Raw genomic sequence first — 27,654 nt, forward strand, 5'->3', positions numbered from 1 at the left:
CCTCACACACATAAATATTTACTGTTTGAGATATGATTACATTATATAAGCATTTATATACCTTGTCGCAGAAAAACACAGTTTTCTGTGTACTAAACCACAAGCTCAAAGGTGAAGTCTCTTATATACTCACATAGTTTTCAAATTATATTCTATAGACTTACATAAAAGCACAGTTGAATCACCATATAGCTGATCGTCTTAATATCATGAAACTTCAAAAATCATATAGTTTCCCTGCAAACAACTTAATTCCTCTTATTTTGTTAATGTAGGCACAAATACACATTGGAGCAAATATCTTGTATGTGTAAACCTACTTCGCAATAAACCTGATTCTGATTCTAAATGTGGGTTGAATATAAATATACATCCTGAATAAATATAACCTATAAAAACCTTTTTACATGTGCTTAGTGTGTTGTCTTCTATGATCATTTACGCTTTTGTAAAGAGTCTTTAAGAACTGCTCCATGTATAAATGGAGCCTAAATCAAATCTAAGTTAAAAAAATAATAAAAGTCGTGTGAATTCACATACATACCTAGTTTCAAATGCCCTTTTAACACACTGTTAATCAGGTGAAATTGATTTAATTAACATAACATGTGGTGCATGTTGAAATGTGTTTCTTTAGTTTTCACCTGCCTGTGTCTTGTGTCATGTAATGCCATAACTGGTCATTAGGGGGAGCTGTTGAGAAACAACACAGCATAATGACAGAAGAAAGAAAGACACTCCTATATGTTTGTCTCTCCCTCTCTCTTGTTCCTAGTCAAATTAAAAATAGAGAAACACGTGGCCTGCAAGACACAGGCCAGTAATCAAGAGGAGTCCCCACAATGTGAGTGTGTAAACAGATGTGTGTCCCCACAACACCACAATACAAACATAGAGTTATACACACATGTTCTTGCCCACAAGGGGTACGTTCAGTTACATGTAGGCTGTGGTCTTTGTGGTGTGTTCAGGCCTGTGTGTTTAGCCTTTAGTGTGTAAGGTGTAAGGTTTCAGCGTTAGAGTCTGTTAGCTTATTGTTTTGTGTTTATTCTGGTGGCCTTGCAGTTTATTTTGATGTTGGCTCTGTCCTCTCGTTTCAGGTGTCATCACTTCCTGTCGTTGTGTGTCACCTGCCAGCTTGATTGTGATCTCCTGTTCTGGATTGTTTGCACCTGTGCCTCATTAACTGTTGTGTATATGTAGCCCTGTTCTCCTGTTGTCTTTTGTCGGTTCGTCTTGTCTACCAAGTCCATGTCTGTACTCTCTCATGCACACTTTGAGCTAGTCGAACCTAGTGAACTATTTAGTAGTCCTAGTAGATCCTAGAAACCTTTTTCTTTGTAAAGACTTTTCTTGTATTATTAGTTGAACCTAGCGAACCGTGTCCTAGTTGATCCTAAACCTTTTTTTGGATAATAAAAGGTATTTTTTTAAATCAAGGAAGAATCGTGCATTTGAGTCTTTGTGAGTCCTTCGTGTCATAAGGTTGCTAGAGAGCTTAACCAAACACTATTGATAATGCAACTCCTTCACTCTCTGTTCTGTTGACATGAGTTGTTGACAGATATGTCAGCTGAGAGGCATGTTTGAATTTCTGTCTTGTTAGTTGACACAACAACTTAACACAAGATAAGTAGGATCACTCAAACAGTTCTGTAGACTTAAACTTGAATTAAGTGATACCTCTTTTTTGTAATTTTCACTGAATCCAGTTGTGGCAATTCCTCATTCTGTGGTGCTTGTTGTAATTTTTCCTTTTCCTAATTCAACTGAGCCAAATGACGCAATTCCCCAGAGTTAATTGGAGGGCTATTCAGATCACCTGTTGGAACTAGCTGCTAATTAGGAGTTGAGCGCAGTTTGGTGCATTCAGGGGCCGTTTCTCAATGTCGAGTAAAGCTGCTCCAGAGCCACTATTTCAAGCATACTACGTCATCGAGTGGTGCCGAATCACTGTTTAAATGCCCAGCATACATGTGCTACCAAGCAAGCCTCCTCGTCATTGAGAAACGGCCAGGGTCTGAGGCAGCCCTTTCTTTCTGGTGTTAAAGAGGTAAATGAAACTGCACACTCATCTCATCTGATCCGTCTTTGACTTGATGAACACGTAATTTTATCCGGTTTTGTCAGAAATTGTTGATATTTAGGCCGTCTTTATTTTTGCTGTGTAAACATTTCTGATTGAAGATGATTCTGAAATTCATGCTGGAATGAATAGAAAAAACAACAACAAGTAGGCAACAACCAGGTAGGCCTAACTATATATCTTTTTTTGTGGTTGGAGCTGGTGCTCAGATATTTTCCTGAGGAATCTGAGATGCCACATAATTGTCAACGTTGTCACCCATAGCAACATTTTTCAAATAAAGACATTAAGTGTGGGGTCCGATTGTTTGCTGTGTGTCTATCAGGAACATTTATTGAGTGTCTGTTCTTGAATTGTTTATACGAATTGTATTTTAAGTGACCCCCAATTGTGTTTTCAATTGGAGGTCACAATGGCAGCATATAAAATAGAATTAAGCGACTTTAGAGCATGTTGTTTTGGTTTTCCAACTTCACAAAAGCAGTGGTTAAGTCTCACAGCATTCACCCATTTTACATACTGTATAGACACACTGTAGAATATACTAGATATAAGCAATCAGACATTATGCGGTCAGTGTCAGTTCTTGTTAAACAGTCGGGGTGGCTTTACTGAACCCTGCTGTGCTGCTAGTTGTCTTCCAGGTTGTGCTAATGGCTAAACACGGTTAATCCCTGGGAGCAATGCCCGACCCGATGCCCCCCCCCCTCGGGTCCTGCCTCCCCCCCACTCACCATGTCTCTTTGTGCACTCGTACACTACATTAATCTCAGTGCTGAGCTCATCTAGTCTGAACCCACTCACCCCCCCCCTGCCATGCCACTACCCTACCACCATGACTACAACCCCCACTATAAAAACTGCACTTTTGTAACTTTTCAATAACCAACACTCAGATAATACCATACGATAACACTTCATTGTCAGATCAAGTGCAACATTTTTCTTGCATCACAGCAGCTCTATTTGCAACATGAAACAAGGACAGATATTATGACACGATACAAGGACAACATACATTTAACACAACAAAATGTGTGATTCTGTATATATATACATATTTGCACATGTATTTTTATATACATTTGTTTTTATATTTGGGATTGTGGGAAACAGTATTTCGATCTCTGTCTGTACACACAAACTGGAAGATTGACAATAAAGTTGACTTTGACTTTGATCACAATCACTGAAGAGAAACATCTCCAACATAAATTGGATCTGGGATTTAACTCTGTATTTGATTTAAGGATTGACAGGTGCACAACGGAGTGCTTTAGTCTCACTTTATTAAATCGTGGGACCACCCACTTAATATTCATTGAAATACCTGCAGATATTGTTTAGTTTTGTCGAAGTGCAGACGGCTTTGTCATTTACGGTTTGAGGGAAACGTCATTTAAACTGGAGTTTGTTTATTTTCATTTGTTTGTTTAAAGTCTGAGTAGATCAGTTTAGGGCGGATGTCGGGGTAAATAGACTTGTCCCATGTTTATTTATTTAAATCACGTAATGTACTTAACTTACATCATATACATAACATACTTAACTTACATACATCACTTAAGTTACAGGACAAACACATTTGTTTCCCTCAAAACCATAAGATAGGGTTGTAATTTAAAACCGAGTTGACTTTTGTCACTTTTTGTGCAGCACCGTGAATGAGTGCCAGGAAAGGCAGTTGTTGTTTTTGTGGTTGAAATCAAATGTTTAATGTTCATAACGACTCTCTTTTGTGATGGCAGGCTTTTTAAATGTTGCCTTTTGGTAGAAGAGACACCATCATAAATGTTTGGACAACACTTTGTACAAAGTTTGATTCAAGCGAACCCTGAAATATATTATATTTCAGATATTTATATTGTAATTTATGAGTTTCGTCACTGGTTTAATTAAAGATGCCACATTAATACATTTTTATCATGTGTTTAATCATAGAAATTAAAAAAGGAAAGGACTTTTTTATTGGTAGTTTCCCAAAGCTGACATTTGGTGGTTTTCTCCGGACAATCTTGATATGATTTGTTTTTATTATATGCAAAATATTGGAACATTACATGTCACTTGTTAGACGCTTTTATCCAAAGCGACTTACTCAATACTGGACAATCCCCACAGGAGCAATTTGGGGTGAAGTGTGACACAACGACATGCTGACTGCAGTGGGGTTCGAACTTGCTATCCTCTGATTCAAAGATCAGCGCACTATCCCACTGAGCCACAGCCACCCTTACATTATTGGGAAACACTTTTGACCTTTTCCTGAACTAGCCCCTTCAACACTGGAGAGAAACAAACACTTTGTGAGTTTCCCTTTGCAAACATTTCATCCAGCAATCAACAATCAATGTATTGGTTTTTGATATTTATTCATATTTACCAAAAATGCCGACACAACTCTTTAAGTGAGACGGAGAAAGATAATTGTGCCAAATAAGAGATATTAATAAAACACAATAAGGCTTGATCCGTCCTTTGAAACACAAACAAAAAGCCCTCATTAACTTTTCTACAAATAAAACAAATGGGTTGCACCAATCACTAGTCTAGTGGGTCGTAACTGTGCATTTACCTACGTGTTGCAAAATGTAAAGGGTACCCCAAACGTACAGTCCTCAGCCTCAAGGTGTACAGGTGAGGGTGTTTCATAAACATGCCGTAACGTCTACCTGTGTGTATCTTTGCTCTGTTCTCCACTCTAGAAGACATGAATAAATTCCTGTCTCAGCGACTACTCGTCCCACAGAGTTTTGTGCCAATTACGACCCCCATCTATCTACCAACTATATACTGTACATCTGTCTCTCTTCCTTCCTTCCTCCCCTTCTGTCCATAAGCCCCCTCCCACGCACACACACACACACACACAGACAAACACACACAGACACACACACACACATACAGACACACACACACACACACATACAGACACACACACACACACACACTGTACCAGTTGTGTACTAATCTGGGGATGACCTCTCAACCTGCCCCCTCATCTTCCCCCCCAACATACATCTCTCTCTTCCTCAACATCCATCCATCTCTCTCTTCCACACACACCCCATCCCCCCCCCCCCCCTTCCCTTCCTCCCCCCCTCTTCCAATCCCAGCACTGTGTTAATCTGGTGCTGGTTTGACGGTCAGCACTTTGAGCGGCAGACAGACAGACAGATTGGCTTTAATCCCCTGAGTGCCACAGATGGAGCGCCACTACGCAGACCATGGGGAAGGCGAACGCACAGTTGTGTACACACACACACACACACATACACACACACACACACACACACACACAAAGGACAAAGACACGCAATTGGAAAATAAATAACTATGCACATAGATGTGTTCACATGTACGGTCCATGCTCTGCAATTAGGACAGCTACTGCTAATATACACTCACATTATTGTATTCTCACGTGATGCTGCTCGTAAAGCTAGGGTGCTCCATGCGTCTGAGGGAAAAGTCACAACCAGCAAAGTGGCAAATAATGAAAGTTTTGTGGGTTGTCTTGTTTTTGTAGTTGTGTTTCTGTTGTGTGACATTGTTTAAGCACTTTGAGCTGCATCCTGTATGAAAAGTGCCATCAAAATAAGATACAAGTATTATTATTTTGAGTTCTGGCTTGTGATTTGGCACAGAATTGATTTCAAATGACTTTGATTGGTTTCTAAAGGTCTTAAATGTCTTGGGTAGCTATTTATCAGACTTGCTTTTAACTCATTTTAACCGGTCTTCTTATTTTAATCTTGTTTAATTCAGTCCTGTGTTAACATTAAGTATTCTTTATTTGAATCACTCTGTTTATTACCTGTGGGGGTGATTGTTGTTTTTGTGTGTATTGTTTATGTTTTTGATTTGAGAAGCACTTTGTTTTACCTTCCTGTATGAAAAGAGTAAATAACGTTTGATTTGAGCTGACTTGGTGAAGTAACCACAGGCCTGTTTTACCGTAAGAAATGTGAACTCTAATTCCTAGTTTGCAGAATAAAAATGAATGCAAAATATATTTCCATATTGTCCCACACTTTGCCACCATGCTACTTATTTAGGCTTATTTAGAACAATACCACATACTTCTCCAGGCTTTACTCAAAGTGTTTGTGAACAAATCCTGAAAGAAACATTTCTTTGATATCCCGCCGTGTAATCCTGCAGTTTAGCTAAGATTTAATTTTCAAATTCAAAGAATAAAACCATTTCATGTTTAATTATCTGGTTAACTGTGTGAACCAAGTTATTTCTGGTAAAATATACATTTCTGTATGCACTTGTGACGAGATTATATTACATCAAGTATGACACAATTGTTCAACAGTTTACAAAGTCATCATAGCTCTGTGGGTTGTATGCAATAAATGAAACACCTTTGCAATATTAGCAATATATCTAACTCTAGTAATTTGACTGACTGAATTGACGTTATTCGGCTTATCTGTAGTGTTTCAACTTCCACAATTAATCGACTAACTACTAACGGCCGGCTGCACAGTTTTTAGCACTTTAAAATGTGCTGGGATTGAGACCGCATACGATTTACTTTGCAAAATAAACCATAAAAGCTCAAAGAAAATCTGGAAAAATGGGTGAAATGTCCCGTCGAGGCCCCACTCTGAGACAACGAATATTCAAGGGATAACATTTTAATATATAGGTGACCAAGCCTTCACATGGACAATTCCTGCACCTATGTATTTTGTATTAAAATAGGATTGAAACAACAATAAATATCGTAGCCTTTTCTCCATATACAATTTAATTTATGGCTATTAAAAAAATACGAACTATCGATCTGAATTGTGATCTTACTAACAATGACCCTCAACCTGATGAAGTGTTTGTTTTGTGTACATTTGAGGGTGTGTGTGTGTGTGTCATTCAAAACAACAGGATTAAAGGCTGGTGTTTGATTAGATGTTTGTTTGTCTATGTGTATTTCATTGTAATGAGTATACTCGAGGCCACAGTGACATTAGTATACGTGTGTGTGTGTGTGTGTGTGTGTGTGCGTGTGTGTGTGTGTGTGTGTGTGTGTGTGTGTGTGTGTGGTGTGTGTGTGTGTGTGTGTGTGTGTGTGTGTGAGTGTGTGTGTGTGTGTGTGTGTGTGTGTGTGTGTGTGTGTCTATGTGTATTTCATTGTAATGAGTATACTCGAGGCCACAGTGACATTAGTATACGTGTGTGTGTGTGTGTGTGTGTGTGTGTGTGTGTGTGTGTGTGTGTGTGTGTGTGTGTGTGTGTGTGTGTGTGTGTGTGTGTGTGTGTGTGTGTGTGTGTGTGTGTGTGTGTGTGTGTGTGTGTGTGTTTCATTGTAATGAATATGGCCGAGGGCTTTATCCCCTTTTAATCAAGGAAGTAGAAGGATGAGATGAAACACTGATGAAGGGAATGATGTAGAGCTACAGAAGGATATTAATTGTAATGCTGGTGTGTCACAAATGTGTGTGTGTGTGTTTGTGTTGAAGATGGGTACTAAAGCAAACAGATATTGTTCTAAACTGTATTAAAGTAAACAGGTATTATCTTGAACTGTATTGAAGTGAACATGTATTATTTGGGACTGTTTTAAAGTAATCCTATATATATAAACCTTCTTACTTACACTCCATAACCCAGAGACCCTGACACACACACATACACTTCCTCCCATCAGCAGACACACACACATACACTTCCTGACCCAGATATCAACACACACACACACACACACCTCCTCACACACACACACACACACACACACACACACACACACGTTCTTTTCAAGGTTCTTTCTGGGGGCCAATATAATCTCAAGCACAATGTTTGATACCAATATATCTGTGTACAATGTTTGATACCAATATATCTGTGTACAATGTTTGATTGTTTGGGAAGGAATAGTTTGTGTGAAATCTTTCTTGGGAAAGTAAAGGAGTTAACCCAGGTATAAGATAAAAAGTGATTCTGAACTTGTATAGTTCCGAGGCTGTCACGCTCTGTTCAGAAGAAAAATACTTTTTCCCAGAACTCTGATTCGCTGCATTGGGCCCGACCCAAAGTGAATCCAACCAGTAAGAACACCTTAGGAGTCAAATGGGACGGAAGAGCCGACACACATTTCCGCCCCAAATATGTCCATATATACTGTTGTTTCTTCATGCAAAATGCTCCCTGTTTCTGACTGGCTGGTCCCGATATCTGTATCGCACGGCAGTGGAGCGGGGAGCCCGGAGTGCTGTGTTTCAGGGCACTCTGTATTTCGTATTGTGTTTTTTACTGTATTAAAATCAGATTATTGTTATAACTTTTATGCCGGTGTTTTGAACTCCTTCTTTTATTAAATCTGACCAGGCTCATCTAAAGGACGGCGCGGAGCAGAGGTGGGCTTTAAGCCACCACTATTGTGTCTGCTCCTACAGTACATAACAACTTTCCAGACAGAAATCAATCACTTCTATGTATCATCAGACAAAACAACTGTAAAGAGCAGAATTCCTGTTCATACTTGACATGTTATTTGACATGTAAAAGTAGATGAATTGTTAAGAGTTAGTAGAATAACAAAAGAGCAATGTATAATAATACCTGTAAGTGTATGTATATTTTTAGAAGGAGAAAAGCAAAGCCACAGGGATGGAAACTAAAGCTGAAGCCCAATGTAATATCAGTAGGAGCTTCATTTGTCAGTATGCAGTAGATATTACACAACATGCAAAAAGCTCTACTGCCATCTAGTGGGGGAACTTTATATAGGTAAAAGAAAAAAGCATTGATCTGTCTAGGATGATTGAATATTTAAGGACATAGTAGAGGGGTCAAACCATGCTTTATTTCATTGTATCTTGACAATCTGGGAGAGGTTGATCATTGTCAACATGTGCAGGCTTTTAGCATTTCTTCGGCGATGACAGAATATACAAATAAAAACCTCTGCCTTTTTGTAACAACTAACAAGAAATGCGTTTAATTTTTTTTTAAACAAAAATTAAAACAGAATTACAAATTGTTTCAGCTTTATATTGTTACAGGGTATATGCAGGAATCCTGAAGTCAAATGTAATACCTTTTAAGACCTTTTTTAAGACCCTTTCCATACATTTTAAGACCTCATCGCCACTTCGAGTTTTAACCGGTTACCTTGGCGACACACTTTACCTCACATTTACTATATACAGTATCGATTGTCCTTCCTCCTTATCTTCCAACCATTTGGACGCAAACTTGCATTTCCCCATAACGATGTTGCTTAGCAACCGGCGTAAACGGACCTTCGCTCGCTATCAAGCAGTGAGCGCGCGATGTCCTGTTCAGATGACGTCAAACCCAACGGGAGGCCATAAATAAACTACACAGAATCACACTACACACATACGCAGGTTCTGGACTGGGACAGCAAATCGGCCCTGGCATTTAGACCCAGACCGGCCCAAATCCATAAAACAAACAAATAGTAGCGGTTCCTGACAAGAAGAATAACTCAGTATAATTTAAAAAACCGCTATTATTATCCTTTTTACACACCATGGGCAAACTAAACTAATACATACAACAAGTATGTGTAACTATCAATCATTAGAAATTAGACCTTCAAACCCTCTCACAAAGCGAACAGTGACCGAGCAGGGGGGTCTGATGGTGGTGGAGGCGGGGAGGGAGCGGATCAACAGCTTGAGCAGCTGTCAACTCAACATTGTAAATAACCAACCAAAGACGATCACCGGTTCATCTTGTTTTTGGCGTGAGAATAGTTTGGGCAGCGTGAGAGCGTGAGATTGAGAGTGAAAGCGTGTGTCACACGCTAGATGCGTGAGAGTTGGCAACCCTGGTTTACCTGCTGCAGGTGGGGCCGACCAGTTATACAAGAGGGAGATAATAGCTGTACTTATTTTTTAATGAGCCACATGCCATGATGCACCAACTTCAGACTTCCTTACAGAGCCACTCCTCCAACACACACGAACGCGCACATGACCAATGAGGGCACGAGATAAGTTTGTGCACAGATGGAAGGCTGACAGGCAGGTAGGCCAACCCAAGTTCCCTTCAGCAAAAACACGTGGGTTTGCTATCCTGGCTCCAAAATGGTGGAATGAGCTCTCCATTGAAATCAAGACAGCAGAAAGCCTACACATCTTCCAGACTGAAAACTCATCTCTTTCGACTCCACTTCGAGAGATAGAATTACTAACAAAGCACTTATATACTAATAAAGGACTGGCTTATCTAAAGCCAGTTGAGTAGCACTTGAAATGTTTGGCTCTATGAAACCTGATGTACTTATATGATTCTGTTTTCTTCAAGGTTGTGTCTTCCTGGTGGAACGGACTTATTGTAAGTCGCTTTGGATAAAATCCTCAGCTAAATGCAATGTAATGTAATGTCTGGGGGGGTATGCCCCCCCCAGAAGAAAGGTTTTAAAAAATAACCCCTTAAATGATGACTTCTAGTGAATTTAGGGGGGGGGGGACCCTATAGTGCCCTGCCTCCCCTTTCTATGACAACACAATAGAGATAGGACCAGATGAGTCTACAGGATGAGTCGACGGCATCTTTTCTTGGGCTTGTTTCTCCCACAGATTGACCCTCTGATATGACTCCCTGATAAACACTGCTATGTCATTGATTAGGTTGAAAAGTGTTCCACATTCGATGACAGTTTGGGTAGTTTCAGCCAGGACAAGATTAAGAACATGAGCATAGCACCACACATGGACATGAGTGGGTGACTGGGAGGTCATCAGTGCAGAAAATCCTTTGTACCGGCCTTGCATATTGGATGCTCCATCTGTTGCATTACCTATACACATGCCCTTGTCCAGTTTCAGATGCTCTAAGACCTCTGAGAGCAAGTTCACAAAGTATTGTCCGGTGGATGCGTGGCACTTCACTAAAGCCACAAGCCTCTCTTGCACAGTCTCATTGACATATCTTAAGATTACTGAACACTGATCCTGAGAAGTTCTGTCTTGTGTTGTGTCCAGCTGAACAGAAAACATTCCAGCCTTCTGGACATCACTGGAGATACTTTCTTTGATTAGACTACCAACAGTTTCTATTATGGAGTTAACAGTAGTTTTGGAGAGTAGGGTGATGAGAGACCCTCTACCTTTTGTTCCACTGGATTGGTGCAATTTCTTGCTCTTCTCTACGCAATCATCCAGATGCTCTTTTAAGCAGACATCATACTTTCCTAATAAAAGGATGAGCTCCAAAAAGTTACCGTGGTCCACGGTGTTGTAAGCTAGCATATATGCTCCCTCATTCTCCACCTGCCTGCACTTTCACCACATCCACCACACGCTCCAAAACCTGACGTCTCTTTCGGACTTGTTCCCTATGAGCAGACATCTGACTGCCAGCAAACATGCTTTCGATGTCTGCTTTAGAGCATCGTAAGAAAAAAGCTTCAGCACAGGTTGAATGTGTAATGCTCTTTTCGTGCTCCTCTGTACGCTGGTGTGCGTGCCTCCAATCTGACATTCCAGTTATAAATGTGCCAGTGTCAGTCCTCTTCCCAAATGCCAGACATACAAAACAAAACAACATATGACGTCCCTTGCAATATGTAAGCCACTTTCTGCTGGTGCCATCTTTACAGGTGAATACCTTCTGCACAACTGGATTTCTGGTATGTTGTTGTGGGTGCTGTTCTAAAAAAATCTGTAACATAGATGGCTCGGGGCGGGCAAAGTAATCTATGTCCTCCTGCTCTTTGCTCTCCTCACTCTGGGGATGCTACCTGGCTCAACACAATGATACAGAATGAATGGATTCCCTGATAGAGGTCCATACAAATAGGCATTGACATAACAATACCATGGTTAATGGTCAAAACGACATGTGTGCCTCAATTTTTTATCTATTTCTATATTATTCATTCTATATATTGTCAATCAAAACTACCACAAAAAGCTGACTATACAAAGATTTTTCAGGTCCCAAAAGAGCACTGTTGCCCTTATAACCAAATAAGTAAATAAACAAAACAAGCTGCCAGCTGACAGTAATTGTTCATGAATGTTGGTTAACTTTCAATGAGACAACGTATCAGAGTCCCATTAAGCTATATTTTAACTTGCCAGCGAAAACCTAAAAAAGACAGCTTACTAGCTTGTAGGCTAAAGAATGTTTCTCTTATAATATTTGTCTTCTTAGTGCTTCATCAAAGGGATATTAATGGGTTCCAGAACTACAGAGTATCATAACCTTAATAATAATATTTTCCTAATTTTCTTAGCTTCTGCTTACCGCGAGTTCTCCTCGCTCTCCCCACTCGCGCTGATCTCTCTCCCTCATCTTCCTCACCACCAATATCGGCCACGGGTTAGAAGAAGATGGACCTGCACCTGTACTAAACACAGAGCTGCCAAATCTCACCCTTTGAGAGTGAGAGTCACGCAATTTAACCTCTTCACACGCCTCACGCCACACTTGCCATTTCACACGCTTGTTCCCCCCTCTCACTACTTTATAATTATTTTTTTATTTAATAATATATTTCCATAACTTGTTGCTTGAGGTTTGCCGTAGTTCGAGTCAGGGATAGGGTGAGCCCGCCCTATTCTGCCCACGATTGGCTGACCGAGAAAGGCACCACGTATACAAACCAATCAGAGGCAGCTTAGGGCGGGTCATTGCGTCTGGTCTCTATCTTTATATATACAGTCTATGGTCTCTATCCTATGAAGAACCCATTTTCATCTGAAGCGGGAGGTCAAACGGTAGGTAATCACTTCATTTTAATTTTACAAACACATAATATTTTTATTTGTATTAAGTCAACGGTGGGTCTGACTACGTGAGCGTTACACACGCTGCTGGTGAGCAGTGTGGCAGGTTGTTTAATAACAAACAACCGTGACTTATAGCCGTGTTAGTTAACATTTAAATCATCACGCGTGTGTGAGCGATGCTTGCTATGAGCTAAGGGAATTTACACTACTGTACCTGTGTTGTTTGCATTTCTGTCTAATAAAATATTCAATCAATCAAACAGTAACATGTAGCTATCTTTTAAGACTGGATCATTCATTCCTTAACTGTACTTCGATTTCTGTCTGATGTTTGTCTGTTAGTTTGAAAGTCTGAAAGATGTCAGATAAGAAGAAGAAGAAGAAGAAGAAGAAGCAGAGAGATCTGCTGTCATTCTGGGCAGTGGAGGGTCAACCACCCCCTGCCAAACTTGCCAGGTCAGAGGAAACAGTGGAGGAGGCTTTGGATCTATCAGTGAATGACAGAGCGGAGGAACATGAGTGTCCAAAGGGCACAGAGAATGAGACTGCAGAGGAGACAGAAGATGATGATGTAGAAGGGATTAAGGCTCCAGAGGACACAGAGGATGAGACAGAAGAGCCAGCAGAGGAAACGGTGGAGATGAGAGTAGAAACAGGGAAAAAGCAGAGTGTTAAAAGTGGAGCAGCCACCTACAGGTGCACTTTTAAAAGGGAGTGGACAGCAGAATGGCCATTCATCACTATAGGCACCACCACCTCCTACTATTGGTGCTCTATATGCAGACATGAGAACAGCTGTGCCCATCAAGGAAAGGCAGATGTCATCAGGCATATGAAAAGCAAAGGGCATCGTGCCAAAGAACAGGCAATACAGTCAACAACCACGATTGCACCGTATTATGCCCCAGTCTCTGTTGGTGGCATGACAGCACAAGAGGCCAAGGTATATATTATGAACAGTGGCAGTGGCTGAATTGCACTTGTAGGTTATATCAGCATAAATAATAGTAAATGAAACAAACTGTCACAAATGCCTTGTCTAACATGTTAATTTGGACTGTTTTTATTTATGTTTATTGTTGTATGTAATTGTGTGTTTCTAGGGACCTTGAGTCGGCAATAAATGCATTTATTCAATCCAAAAACACTTAATGTTTTATGGAATGTTTTTACATGATTTGCTCTTTGATGACCCCCTTTCTGTTGCAGACAAGGAGAGCTGAGGTAAAGGTGGCAGTGTCAATGGTCGAACACAATGTGCCGTTTGCAGTAGCAGATCACTTCAGCCCATTGCTAAAAGAATGCTTCAAAGATTCCCCTACTGCACAGAACTACAAGTGCGCCCGCACAAAAACATCGTGCATAATAAATGAAGCAGTGGCCTCACATTTTAGAAAGGAACTGGTCATGAAGATGAGGACCAATCCTTTCACATTAATCACAGATGGATCAAATGATACAGGTCATTACACTTTCCACACTTTCCAGCACCCATTTTAGATATATTATTAACCACAGAACACACAAACAATTTCAGTCTGATGTGTACCTTAATATGACATATATGTACCATATCGTTGCAGGAAGAGAGAAGATGAACCCACTCACTGTGCGGGTATATGACAGTTCCACCAGTAAAGTTGTCCACAGGTTTCTGGATATGTGCCCCACCAGCGGGCCAAGCTGCGGCACAGCTGAAGTGATATACCAGAAGATGGACGAGGCCTTGCAAAAAAAACGCCATACCATGGAGAAACTGTGTGAGTCTGTCTGTTGATAATGCACCTGTCAATACAGGAGCAAGAAATTCCATCGCATCCAGAATTCTTAAAGAACATGGCAGCATCTACATCCATGGGTGCCCCTGTCACGTCATCCACAACACTGCCAAACAGGCTGGCCTGGGCTTTTTGGAGGTGAGTTGAATCATGTATGATTTCTATGACCAACCGTATCCTTTATGCCTAATGTCAAGTCTAACAGGTTGTTTGTTATGCTGTGGTGTCATGTGATTATAAATCATCATGTATTGCAGGTGTGTGGATTTGATCCAGAGGATCTGACTGTGGATGTGGGATACTGGTTTAAAGGAAGCACCAATCGTAAAGGTTACCTGACAGGTATTTGCAGTCCAAATGAAATGCAGAAGAGTTAGATTAAATTGAAATTAAGATGTTCCATTCTTGTCATAGAATTCTGTGAGCTCCATGGAAGCGAGTATTTAGAAATACTTATGCACGTTTCCATTCGATGGTTGAGCCTGGAGAGGTGTTTGACTCGTATCCTGCAGCAGTATGAGCCACTGGCCAGCTACTTCAAGTCATCAGGTAGGCATTATATTTCAATGATCCAAATGAACGAACGATTATTATAACAGACTGAAAAGTAAATGTATGTAGTATGCACAACCTGTGTTTTTTTTATTCACAGATGAGAAACAACCAAGGTTCAGGAGGCTGTTGGAAGCATTCTCTAACCCAATGACAGAGGTGTACCTGCTGTTCTATCAAGCAACGTTGCCAGTCTTCTCCACCTTCAACCTCCTCCTCCAGAGAGAGAAGTCCTCCATCTTCCTTCTACATGATGAGGTAAATTGGGAAGGTTGGGATACAGTATGCTAGTAATAATGTACTATGTTTGTTCCTTTTTTCATTAGCACTCTACTTCTAGATTAAATTTAATTTTGAAAATCTTTTCTGAAATACAAATTTGTAGATACGGAGTTTCATCCGCAAGTTGCTTTCAAAGTTTCTGAAGCCCGCAGCACTGCAGCACCAGGAACTGCATGAAATCCTCTATAAGGACCCATCAAACCAACTGCCAGGTAATCCTCCAAGTTTCACATCAGCAGATGCACATACACTATCCACTCACTGATCTCACTCACATAATACTGTTTGTGTTTGTTAGAGGGCTGCTTGTGCAGACAAGTTATGAGTTTGATAATCTCATCTCATCACACACATAGGACCACAATGGAAACAAGTCCACAGGACTTTTTTATGTTATCCTTTTAGCCCAAATGAGTGACTGTACCTTGTGTCACTGATGTGATGAAGATACTTAAAGGGGTGCTTTCAAGTTAGCTATTGTGGTTGTTGATGATTGCTAAAGTGACTCAACACCGGTCTTATTCCCAGTCTCATACTGACATGTTGGTGTTGGGAATGAGAACATATTGCATCAATCTTTCTCCAGAATCGCATACAGCACCTTAATGACCTCTGTGACGTTGTTGATTTATTGTGTCTCTCATAGGAGAAAAGCTGGTGATCGGCTTCACTACTCGAGGTACACTCAACAGGCTCCTTGATGCAGGAGACATTACACCGCAGCAAGTGCAGAGGTTCCAGCAGGCAGCAGTGGCGTTTCTGGTGAGGGCTGTGGAGTATGCCATGAAGAAACTCCCCATGAGAGAGCCCCTCATAAAACATGCCATGTTTCTGGATGTCCAGCAGAGGGTAGAGTGTGGAGTGGAAGACGCCTTGTACTTTGTCGACAGGTTAGTTGGGGTATCAAGTCAAGTACATTTATCTATAGTGCCTATACAACACAAGTTATCTCAATATACTTAATAAGTAGAGCAGGTTAAAGACTGTTGGCTCTTGTCACATTTTCTTAACATTTTCTTAATAGATTGTAAAGTTTAATGACCACATCTGAAAAACAACCTGTTTCAGCTACATTACTTGACCAGATCAGTGCACATTGTGTTCTTTTTAGGTTTCCTGAACTTCTCCCATACAACGGACCTGACGAGCGTGACAAACTGGGTGAGGAGTTTCTGGACTACCAGTCCATGGACATTGCCATGCCCGAAGACCCAGCCACGTTCGACATAGAGAACTTTTGGGGGAACATGGCATCAATGAAGAATAAGGTAAGAATTATTCTGCACCCTTTGAAATACCCATTGACGTAATCAACTTAATTCTATACAAATATACTTGAGAGTAATTAGGCTTCCTACATTTTTCAAAGGTGACCGGGATGAGCAGATTTGGGAGGCTCTCTCGTATTGCCAAGTTGGTGTTGGTACTTCCGCATTCAAATGCTGATGCTGAACGAGTGTTCTCTGTGGTGGGACTGAACAAAACCAAAACAGTTTGGCTCTTGATGGAACTCTGTCATCCATCATGACTGTGAAGATGGCAAACCTTGAGCCAGTGTTTCAAATGGGAGCCCCCTCCCTCTGTCATCAAGGCATCAACATTGGCCACAAACACCTACAACATGAGACATGTCATGTAAAAGAAAAAAACATAAACAAAGACATGCACTTTATTTTTTTATAATATATATTATATATATATTATTCTGGTTCTAATGTTGTTACACTTAAAGAAAAAATGCACTAAAGGAAAAGGCTGCTATTGGTTCTTAAAAGGCTGATATTGTTTCATTATATTGACATTTTATAAATAAATGTATTTTATTTGTTAAACTTTTTCTTGTTACAATTGTTTTCATTTCTACTTGTGCTGGTCAATTATTAACACTATATAAGCATGAGGAGGCCGACAGTGCAGGGAGAGCAGCTGGCATGGGGGTGAAGACATCACAACAGTCTTAATGTTAATTTAAATTGAGATATTCCTCTAAATCAACGTTAAAAAAGGCCCAAAAAAATCGCCGTCGAACGCATCAACCCCAAAAGTCTCACTCCTACTTTTTACTGAAACTTGGTAGCCCTGTAAACATGTCGGTTATTGTTGGCACAAGCGGCAGCATCAGCAAAAGGGCCTGCTTTTTTCTTGCCCGCAATTTTTCTGCTCCCCCTTTTCGCTTGGCCTTCGCCATTTCTAACTCGAACTTTTTTTTTTCTCGAAAAAAAAGGCCGTTTGGCTTCAACGGCCGGCTCACCTCCTGGGGGCGTGATTTAATGATGCACACCGAGCGGCCAAAGGGGGAGGTGATTAAAGATTTGATTGGGCCGGCCCAGTGTCAATTACTAAAAACATTTAAACAGAGGGCCAATCTACCCGTCTTATGGGCCGGGACTTCAGAAAAAAAAAAAATGACGTGTCGGCCCAAAAGGCACGTCGGCTCACCGGGAAAATGCCCGGTATGCCAGATGGCCAGTCCAGCACCTACGCAATGATTACATTCAGGCAGACTGTAGAATACAACCTCGTTGGACAATTTATATACTTATTGAAAACAAGCTACAAAATGTAACACCTTGGAAAATGCCGTTCAATACTTTTTAATAGCCTTCATTTTCGCTAAATTGATTTATCAACTTTTAATACTTTTCAAGACTCAGCTGACTTTGAGGCTGGTGAGGAAACAGAGATGTTTTTGTTTCTTTCTAGTAAAATCATAACCATCTACTGATACTTTTCTATTATAGTAAGTAGTACTCTTTCATGATAGCACATTATATGTCTTATTATAAAAGTGGGTATGATAAAAACAGATAGAATTTCCACGTAAAGCACTGAGACAGAGTGTGTGTAACATCCATTTATTACCACCTTATATGACAAATCTGGAAATTACAAACATTGTTTAATTGAAACATTATTCTCAACATTTCAAAATAAGAAAATAAAAGACAAACAGGAAATCAAATTGAGCAAAAAAAAAAGACAAATTAAGTTAAAAGGTGACGAGTCAACCTGAGAAACGCAAACAGACGATCAAGTGAGGGGACGTGTGAAGAAAACACAACTTGTATTATTTGTCATTTAACACTGATTTACAGTAGTTTCACATTTTAATCAGCTGTTTTTTCATTCGTTTTTACACTTTGAGAACTTTTTAGTTTTTACTTTACAAACCTTCGTTATAAAAAGGTCCGTTGTTAGAAAATAAAACACTGCTACGAAAGTATTTGTTTGAGCAAACTTGAGCTTTGGCTTTAAATAATTAGATGAAACCAATTTGAACACCACAGAAACAGCTGACTCTTCTGTCAGCGTCTACAAGAGGATGGTGCCAACAGGAGTTCACATTTATCTAGAAAAAAACAAACAGTTCAAATCGGTTTTTGTTCTCTGTAGGTGTTTAATTCTGTTCCATCTCCACGTCATCAACAACTGGTTTTAAGTGGCAAAATAAATCCTGTGCATGACACTCATGTGGATGGAAAACATCAAACCTAACATGATGAATGAAAGCAATATGCTGATGCGTTGTATACAATATGCTGTGGTGATCAGAGCTCATGCACACACAGGGACAGATCATCCATCCTGACTGACGCCCTGCAGAGGATGGAGCGCAGGAGGAGAGGAGGGGGGAGCGTTCATGTAGCACCCTGCTGCAGAGAAGAGACCCCCAGCAGACACAGACCCATCTTCTCCTCCTCCTCTCTGTCCCTAGCGAATTTGCAATGTTCTCGATTTTTCTTCCGTATTCTATCCACAAAACATCCTTCACATCACATCGCGTCACAGACAGTGCAAACGGAGACGTGTGCTCCAGGAGACCTCATCACCAGAGAGTCGGTACATGCACAAAAAGAGAGTACCCTATAGTTCTGCTGCCGAGAGCACTATGAAAAACACGACTATACACTTTATCCATCATATAATCAGTTTCCCTCTACACACTACTAACACAGGGAGGGAGGGAGAGAGGGAGAGAGAGAGGGAGAGAGGGAGAGAGAGGGGGGCAGACTGGTGAAGGAAGGGCAGGAAGAGGTGAAAAGGAGAAAGACAAGGAGGAGTGTTTAGGCGCGCTCCCCGCGGATACGACGTGCCAGCTGGATGTCTTTGGGCATGATGGTGACACGTTTGGCGTGGATGGCGCACAGGTTGGTGTCCTCAAACAGACCCACCAGGTAGGCCTCGCTGGCCTCCTGCAGGGGGGGGGACAGGGATGTCAGTAGAGTAAAGATGATTGTGTTTTTGTCTTTTATGGTTATGGTTGATTTCATTAGTCCCTGCGACTAAAGCATGGAACCCAATGTACGTTACGTTTTTAAGTATAATAATCAAATAATAGTTTTTTTTCCTACATATTAACATTTCTCCTCAAGTGTAAGGAAAGAACTGTAACTACATCTTTACTTTTAGCAGAACATTGTATGATAGTAGTGCTTATATGGATAGACATGAATTTGTTCGACACTGTATATTTGTACGCCATTAATAGTGTTTTATAACACCGCTTTGTCTCTGGTTTAATATCCTCTCAATCATTAGCCAGTGGTCAAGTGTATGGATCTGGTTGTTTTTCTGACCTGCAGAGCTCCGATGGCAGCACTCTGGAAACGCAGATCGGTCTTGAAGTCCTGGGCGATTTCTCTCACCAGACGCTGGAAGGGCAGCTTGCGGATCAGCAGCTCAGTGGACTTCTGGTAACGACGGATCTCACGCAGAGCCACGGTACCGGGCCTTCACAACACATAAACGTGAAATTAAGTGAACTGTTATCTTTATTATGCCAAACACATTTAGATCAAATTATGTAAAGCAGTGTGTTTACAGTCTTGGGTTGAATACTTTCTTGCACCTAAAGATAATGTTGTTGATCTTTAAATATCATTCAGTCTCACCTGTAACGATGGGGCTTCTTGACTCCACCGGTGGAGGGGGCGCTCTTACGGGCAGCCTTTGTGGCCAGCTGCTTACGGGGGGCTTTGCCTCCAGTGGACTTACGGGCGGTCTGCTTGGTACGGGCCATGGCTACTAAAGATCACCTGAGGGCACAGGACAAAGTTGGCTTTGGTAAAGAAACTACAATGCATTTTTAAGGCACATGTGCAAAAGAATAGTGTGAAGGGGAGGGGATGGTCTAAAGGTGATACTTAATATCAGCTTTAGAGGGGGGGAATGAAAGATTACACATTTGTTTAGTATCCACATGTTAGGTTATTCCCATTTTATATATTCATCTATTTTTTTTGTTCAGTCTTTATCCCGTTTACTGAAAAAGACATTCAACATTTGGTAAGAGATTGCATGTAAATCATTCTGTGTATTGCTGTATTTTGTAGGCTTAATACTCCAACCAAAGTAACTTCTTAAATCGTGATTATTAACCGTCCATGCACGTAAATATAAGCATGATATAAAACGTGTTTTAGTAGTACCGGGCAACTTAATTTAAGTTTACTTTTTTCGTAGTAAAAAAAGTAAACACATGACAATCCCTTTAACAATCGGCCCTACAGACGTCAATCAAACACGAACGACGATACGATTGGCCGACAAACCATTACGTTTCTATAAATACAACGCTTGAGCCAATCCGCGTGTAGAGTCTAGAAAGTAGGCGGGATTAACAGTTGCCTTCCACTGTTGCTAGGTCCGCCTCTCCCCCGCTCTGGTGATGGCGGCGGTTTGATGCGCAAACGGAATAAAGACCCAGGGCAGAAGTGCACAGGAGTAGCACGTAAACAACTTCAATTTTACTAAAAACCGCAGTGCAAGCGTACCGGGAAATATAAGAAGAACACAGAAGACATTTCAGGGAACTCATAGATAAGGATATGAGAGGTTAACGGTCCCTAACGGCTGCGTAAAACCGAGCTCACGGGCGCATAATTTGAAAATGCATCTCAACGGAAAGAAACGGCTGCATTTCAACCGTAGCTTCGAACGCCGTGTTTGTTATTTCCCCATGCGACAAAATAAGAGCTTTTTCGCCCTTAAATGTGTCCAGTAATGAAATAAAAACACAACTTAAAAAATTCAAAGTTCGTTAGTGAAATCTGTGATGTATTTTGAGGGGCTTACCTGGGGGGGAAAGTGTGTAGAAGTGGAGAGTAATGTTTGGCTTGTCTCTTATTTTCTTCTTCGTTTCCACAATGGGGAAGCAGCGTCCAGCGGGAAAATGGCCGCCGCGTCAATCACATATCCCACAATGCAACAGTGTTGTCAACATTTCTGTTTAGTTTGGTCAGATTTTGATATACAAATAATAATAACAAATATCAGATTTACTTTATCGATCCTAAATTGGGGCATTTTTGTCGTTACAGCAGCATATAAAACAAGGCATTGCTCATATTAAGAAATTAAAAGGAGTAGAAAATAAACAACTATGTAAAGTGATGTGAAACCGTAGGAGATAGCATGGACAACTTGCTAAACACTACTAATAACAAGCTAAGGGAAGTGTAATTTCAAGATATTACAAGGAACTAACCTGGTACAACTTGTTAGAGAAAGATTCAAACTTAATATTCAAAGTAAGTGTGATTACATTAATTTACTTAATATGTTTCAATGTATTATTGAATTCCTGGGATGAAATAGCCAATTTTCTAAGAATAAAACAAGATAATATTGAACTAAATAGGCTATTTTTATTGTATTGCTTCAGTTGGGAGCAGATTGAATATATTACACTGTATGTAATTCAACTATTTATTGTTTATGGACAATACCATTTTCATATTAAAATGTAGTCAGTATCTACAGTAACTTGTTTGCACTTTATGACTGAATTTTTACAAAACATCTCCTTTTTTATCACGTTAAAAGCAAAAAAAGCTATTAAGCCCTTAAAGTGATTGAACTATTAGAATGTGATGCATAACATTTTAACATGGTTTAGTGTTTTCCTATGTCCAGTCAAATGGTGAGTATTTTAAAAGAAAACATCTACTTTACATAGGTGATCCTAAAAAAGGGACTTCTGATGATTAAGGTTCAACAAGAATTAACTTGAATGTCTTTTTGAATCATATTCACACAGACTCCAAGTTGTCTGTGACGGGGTTGAACTCCAAACAACTTTTTGTAAGAAGGAAACTCCTAGTAATTATTGGGATTGTATGCCTGAGGTGGGAAAATGTGTTTTCTCAAAAGTTTAAGTAGCCCTCTACCAGATGTTATGATAAAAAATGCAATATTTTAAGGTATTTTCTTAAAAAATGCGAAGACCCAAAATGCACCCGGTTCAGAGAATCACCCATATGTCTGCATACTGTATGGTTTCATCAGAATCAGAGACGGGTTTATTGCCAGGTAGGTTCACGCATACGAGGAATTTGGTGCATACATAAAATCTAAAACAAGAAAATCTAATATAAAGGTGGTGTAGAAGTTCACCATCATTGTCTTTGGCAGGTTGCATTTCTACACCTCTGTACATGAACATGTGTACAATAAAGAAATAAAATAGAATAATGAAGTTTGTTATGGTTATGTAATAGTTTTATTTTATTTACAAAAATGCTATTTTAGAAAAATGTAGGTTGTTTAGAGGTGATTTCAAAGTGCATAACATTCATGGGATACTGTTTAAATAATAATAACAAAGTGACTGTTTTTTTTTACCTCAACTACTTTATGCTATTTCCAAAAAGTTGGCAAGAATCATTTATTCGAAGAAAGATGCATGATAATTACACGTACTAATATTACTGAATTGCTGTAACCATCGTTCTAGGTAATGATTCATCTCCTTGCTTGAAAAATGACAGCTGCTGAAAGAGACGTGTTGTTTTTCAGCTCAAATATGATATTTCAAAGTAGATATTCACACAAAACAGTTTATTAACCACACAAATCTGTTTATTATGTTTGTATGTGAATTCCAGAGTACAAATATTTTGCTCTTAAAAATGCCTGAAAACATAAATCAAAAACACAGTAGAAAAAAAATAGGTTATATCAACCTGAGAGAGGAACAACAAGTCAAAACATTACCTGGACATAATAACGTGGCTGAAAATCAAAGTCTGATCACCATAGGTCTGCTACATATACGCCGCTTGCATTCTGCCAAAAATGCAGTGTCATCATAGCACAATGACGTTTTCTAATTGACAACCAGAATCAAACTATAGTTTTTTGAAACATTAAACACTAACAGTAGAAATACACCATTGTTGTAAAAAAGAAAGAAGAATCACTACTTTGACCACACATCTCTATTTAAAGTAAAGAAAAGCCCATTATATCAATTTAAATGTCTGTGTGAAGATGAAGATGTCTTAGCCTTGATGAGATCTCCTGTGCACATTTGATATCGCAAACTATTCTTGCCAAAACACCCGATGCATGGAGATAACAAACATTGATGTGATCTAGCTAGTTAGAAGTGAGGAGTGATGCAACGTTTTAAACAAACTTGAAGATATCTCGAAGGAAACTCGGCTACTAGTAGCACCAAAGAAGACATGATCACACATTTTACGGTTATCACAATCATATGATATATATATATAGGACCTCAAACCAAACTACCAACTAAGTATAGAGGGAGGAAAAGAGTGGTGACAGGGGACAAGAGGACAGCATATAACAAACCAGAAAACATTTTAGGCGCGCTCCCCGCGGATACGACGTGCCAGCTGGATGTCTTTGGGCATGATGGTGACACGTTTGGCGTGGATGGCGCACAGGTTGGTGTCCTCAAACAGACCCACCAGGTAGGCCTCGCTGGCCTCCTGCAGGGGGGGGGACAGGGATGTCAGTAGAGCAAAGATTATCGTTTAAATGATTGGTGCTGGTCTTTTGAAAGTGTATTATGGTTGATTTTCATCAGTCCCTGCAACTAAGGAATGGTACACAATGTGCGTTTTGTATAGTATACTAATTTGTTGCCCTACATATTAATATGTTAACTTGTTTAACATGAATTTGGGTCACAAGTTTGAGAAAAGTGAGTGAAGTGTATGATAGTAGTGCTGATATGGATAGACATGAATTTGTTCGACACTGTATATTTGTACGCCATTAATAGTGTTTTATAACACCGCTTTGTCTCTGGTTTAATATCCTCTCAATCATTAGCCAGTGGTCAAGTGTATGGATCTGGTTGTTTTTCTGACCTGCAGAGCTCCGATGGCAGCACTCTGGAAACGCAGATCGGTCTTGAAGTCCTGGGCGATTTCTCTCACCAGACGCTGGAAGGGCAGCTTGCGGATCAGCAGCTCAGTGGACTTCTGGTAACGACGGATCTCACGCAGAGCCACGGTACCGGGCCTGGAGAGCAGAGGAAAACATGTTCAAATGCACAATTTAAGGAGGGAGAAGCTGAGCTGCTTTTACAAAAAGTTATGTTATCCCTTCCGATTTTATCAGAACATATGAATCGTGTGCACTTTCATCTTCACCTTGCACCTCTGCAAATTGTTGAGTGGTATTGAGTGTTTGAACCCAAGTATCAGTCTTTCTCTACTAGTAGGAGTCTGAGTGAGAAAATAATCTATTTTTCCAAAATGTAATCCACATAACAATCTAAATACGGAATGATTGCCTATTGTGTTTTATGAGAAAGTTAATAAAAGTGAAATGTTAATAAAAACGGAAGTAAAATACATCCCTAAAGAGTTTATTTGGGGCTGAAGGAAAACTATTGGTGCCCATCTGTCAGTTGAGTTTTGGTTTATATCCACATATTGAACAAGGGGCATAAAACTGAAGCATTCTCTGTGTTTTCCAATCTTTCCAACACAATCAAAGGCACTGTATGGACTCTCACCTGTAACGATGGGGCTTCTTGACCCCACCAGTGGAGGGGGCGCTCTTACGGGCAGCCTTTGTGGCCAGCTGCTTACGGGGGGCTTTGCCTCCAGTGGACTTACGGGCGGTCTGCTTGGTACGGGCCATGGCTACTTAAGATCACCTGAGGGCACAGGACAAAGTTGGCTTTGGTAAATAAACTACAATGCATTTTTAAGGCACATGTGCAAAAGAATAGTGTGAAGGGGAGGGGATTTGAAGGATACAAATGTACTTTTCCAGTTTTATTTTTGATTGAATTAGAATTGTACATCTACTCATCAGCAAGAGCGGGATATAAAACCATACATCAGCAGCACAAGCGTCTATTTGTTGTATGTATTATATCCGAGACAGCTTATGTAATGAATGACGTCCGTAAAAAGGACAGCAATAGTGTCGAATCATGGTAGGCCTTCTTATCATGTGAACCAATCAGATTGTGTAAACAAGCCATGGAGGCGGGATATTTCAAATGTGTAGACCAATCATTTCATTTCAAATAAAAGTCGAACCAATCACAGCATGATGACGGCAAGAAACATCCCGCCCCTTGCGCAATGGACGTGGGTTTGTTCGATTCTTTACACTGCGCACCCCGGTAGCGCACAAGGCCTGATATTTTATTCAGAATGAGCTATAACGAGGGAAAACCAAGCGTTCCCGCCCGCGTCGGCTGCCCGCTGTCAGCAAACGAGCACACCTAAAGATGATGGCTGGCTGGCTGGCTAGAAGAATGTAAACGGGAAGGAAAAAAATCGTTGTACCAAACGAGGAAGGTGGTTATAAAAACGACGAAATTATATACAAACCGCGGCATTAAAGTGGAATATAGTTTTTGTAAAAGACAGTAGACATGTCAGGGGATCAATTGGTGAACAATATTTTGTCAGATGACCCCTCACTTTAGGCGCATTTCCGAGTCAAATTTGACCGAGATCACAAGTGCTTTTAAGGTCCCCCGAACAGGCAGATAATAAGCGACTGCTCTGCGTTTTCTTTTTCACCAAAAATAATGGAAAAAACACGTTCATCCGAAAAAGAACACAACATTAAATGAAAGATTGGACTTTTATCGAAATGATGAGACTTACCTTTGCAAACTTCGTGAAAGATAACAGGTCAAAAATGGGAATTTATTCTTGAGTCTCTAAAGCGTTGTTCTTCTCGCTATAAAATGAAGGGAGGAAAAAAAAGGAAAAAGAACATAGGAGAGCAACAGGAGACACATTTCCCATGATGCACCTGGGACAAACATATTACATACATGCTACAACATGGTAAACAGTTGCATGGTCACTTTCACATGCAATATCATGCAAAATGTTGTCTTTATTCCGATTTTTGACACTTTTGTTAGGTTATACTATTTGTTTTTTAATTGCATTTATTTTATTTAATATCAAAAACAACCAAAAACACTTTTAATATCAGAGAAACTGAATAGAAACAGAGTGGATTTCACTGTTGCAGACTTTTAAAACTATATTCACAGTTTTTTATTATGTAATTTGACACTTTTGTGAATTTATATTATTGTTTTTTATTAGATTTATTTTATTTGGAAAAAACAAGCAACCAGAGCACTTTTAATATCCGAGAAAACGAATATTATTAAAGTGGATTTCAGTCTTGCAGACCTTTTAAACGATATTCACAGTTTTTAAGGATATAGTATTATACACAATTGTAATTTAAAACATATACAACACTTGTGTTACTCTATTATCTCAGTGCAATGGAAAACTGTCTTTGTACTCACACAAAAATAAAAATATCATAGTGTTATAAAATGTGAAACAGATAAGAAATGTTTTGTTTACAAGGAGACAGCAAATGCAGTATTTACACTGCCAGTCCTGCAGGGGGCGCTCTTTCATTTTAAACACATTGCAGAAAACTACCCCGGTGCAGAGAAACATAAACAAGACAACACAACTATTATAACAAATTGAATTAGGACGACAATACGTCAATATTATAAAGTCACAATTAGTGAGAATACTTTATGTTTCCTTATGTTTGACAGTATTGTTACTTTTTTCACTCCAACATAATGTGGGGGGAATTGTTTTCATTTTAACTCCCACAACATGCTATTGTGCTGCAGTTGTGGAGAACTAAATCAATAACTCCCAGGCTCCAACGACAAACTATACATATAAGACATAACATATAAAAAAATGAAAAAATAGTGCCAATACAAACGTGTTACACTGACAACAACTACACGATAACTATGCAAAGGTTTAGCTTTTTGTTAAAAGTGGTGGGGAACATATTTAAACAGTCTAAACATTTGACACAATGTCATGTGGTGGATCGGTACAAGGTGAGATAATCGATGATAATAGATAATTACCAAGATTGGGGAAACTATGAATCATTTTTGTTAAACTGATCAGTGCATGGTGGTTTTATAACGAGTAAATACATTTTTGTT

The 27,654-nt window shown here is 39.8% G+C and overlaps 3 protein-coding genes across 6 annotated transcripts; 1 reads left to right on the forward strand and 2 right to left on the reverse strand.

Moving 5' to 3' along the window:
- Nucleotides 1-12,703: 12,703 nt before the first annotated feature.
- LOC117542322 lies at nt 12,704-17,251 on the forward strand. Of its 4 annotated transcripts, none has more exons than XM_034209915.1 (11): nt 12,717-12,792; nt 13,147-13,747; nt 14,014-14,266; nt 14,388-14,720; nt 14,840-14,924; nt 14,997-15,131; nt 15,235-15,392; nt 15,520-15,628; nt 16,063-16,306; nt 16,528-16,684; nt 16,786-17,251. In XM_034209915.1, exons 6-11 carry the CDS (start codon nt 15,038-15,040, stop codon nt 16,942-16,944), a joined length of 921 nt encoding a protein of 306 aa, XP_034065806.1. In that variant the 5' UTR covers nt 12,717-12,792; nt 13,147-13,747; nt 14,014-14,266; nt 14,388-14,720; nt 14,840-14,924; nt 14,997-15,037; the 3' UTR covers nt 16,945-17,251. The 4 variants fall into 4 exon arrangements, 3 of the variants coding, with proteins under 3 accessions (XP_034065806.1, XP_034065807.1, XP_034065808.1); XM_034209916.1 differs by having other exon boundaries at nt 13,147-13,260; XM_034209917.1 differs by lacking the exon at nt 13,147-13,747 and having other exon boundaries at nt 12,764-12,792.
- Nucleotides 17,252-18,255: 1,004 nt separating this feature from the next.
- On the reverse strand, nt 18,256-26,460 carry LOC117542320 (histone H3.3A). Its single transcript, XM_034209912.1, has 5 exons — nt 26,306-26,460; nt 25,192-25,335; nt 24,539-24,692; nt 24,025-24,154; nt 18,256-19,479 (listed from the first exon to the last, which is right to left on the reverse strand). Exons 2-4 carry the CDS (start codon nt 25,317-25,319, stop codon nt 24,026-24,028), a joined length of 411 nt encoding a protein of 136 aa, XP_034065803.1. The 5' UTR covers nt 25,320-25,335; nt 26,306-26,460; the 3' UTR covers nt 18,256-19,479; nt 24,025.
- On the reverse strand, nt 18,794-21,628 carry LOC117542319 (histone H3.3A). The gene is made up of 4 exons (XM_034209911.1): nt 21,492-21,628; nt 20,309-20,452; nt 19,994-20,147; nt 18,794-19,609 (listed from the first exon to the last, which is right to left on the reverse strand). Exons 2-4 carry the CDS (start codon nt 20,434-20,436, stop codon nt 19,481-19,483), a joined length of 411 nt encoding a protein of 136 aa, XP_034065802.1. The 5' UTR covers nt 20,437-20,452; nt 21,492-21,628; the 3' UTR covers nt 18,794-19,480.
- Nucleotides 26,461-27,654: the final 1,194 nt, after the last annotated feature.

The sequence above is a fragment of the Gymnodraco acuticeps genome, unplaced genomic scaffold (assembly GCF_902827175.1).
Source record: "Gymnodraco acuticeps unplaced genomic scaffold, fGymAcu1.1, whole genome shotgun sequence".
Lineage (NCBI taxonomy): Eukaryota > Metazoa > Chordata > Actinopteri > Perciformes > Bathydraconidae > Gymnodraco > Gymnodraco acuticeps.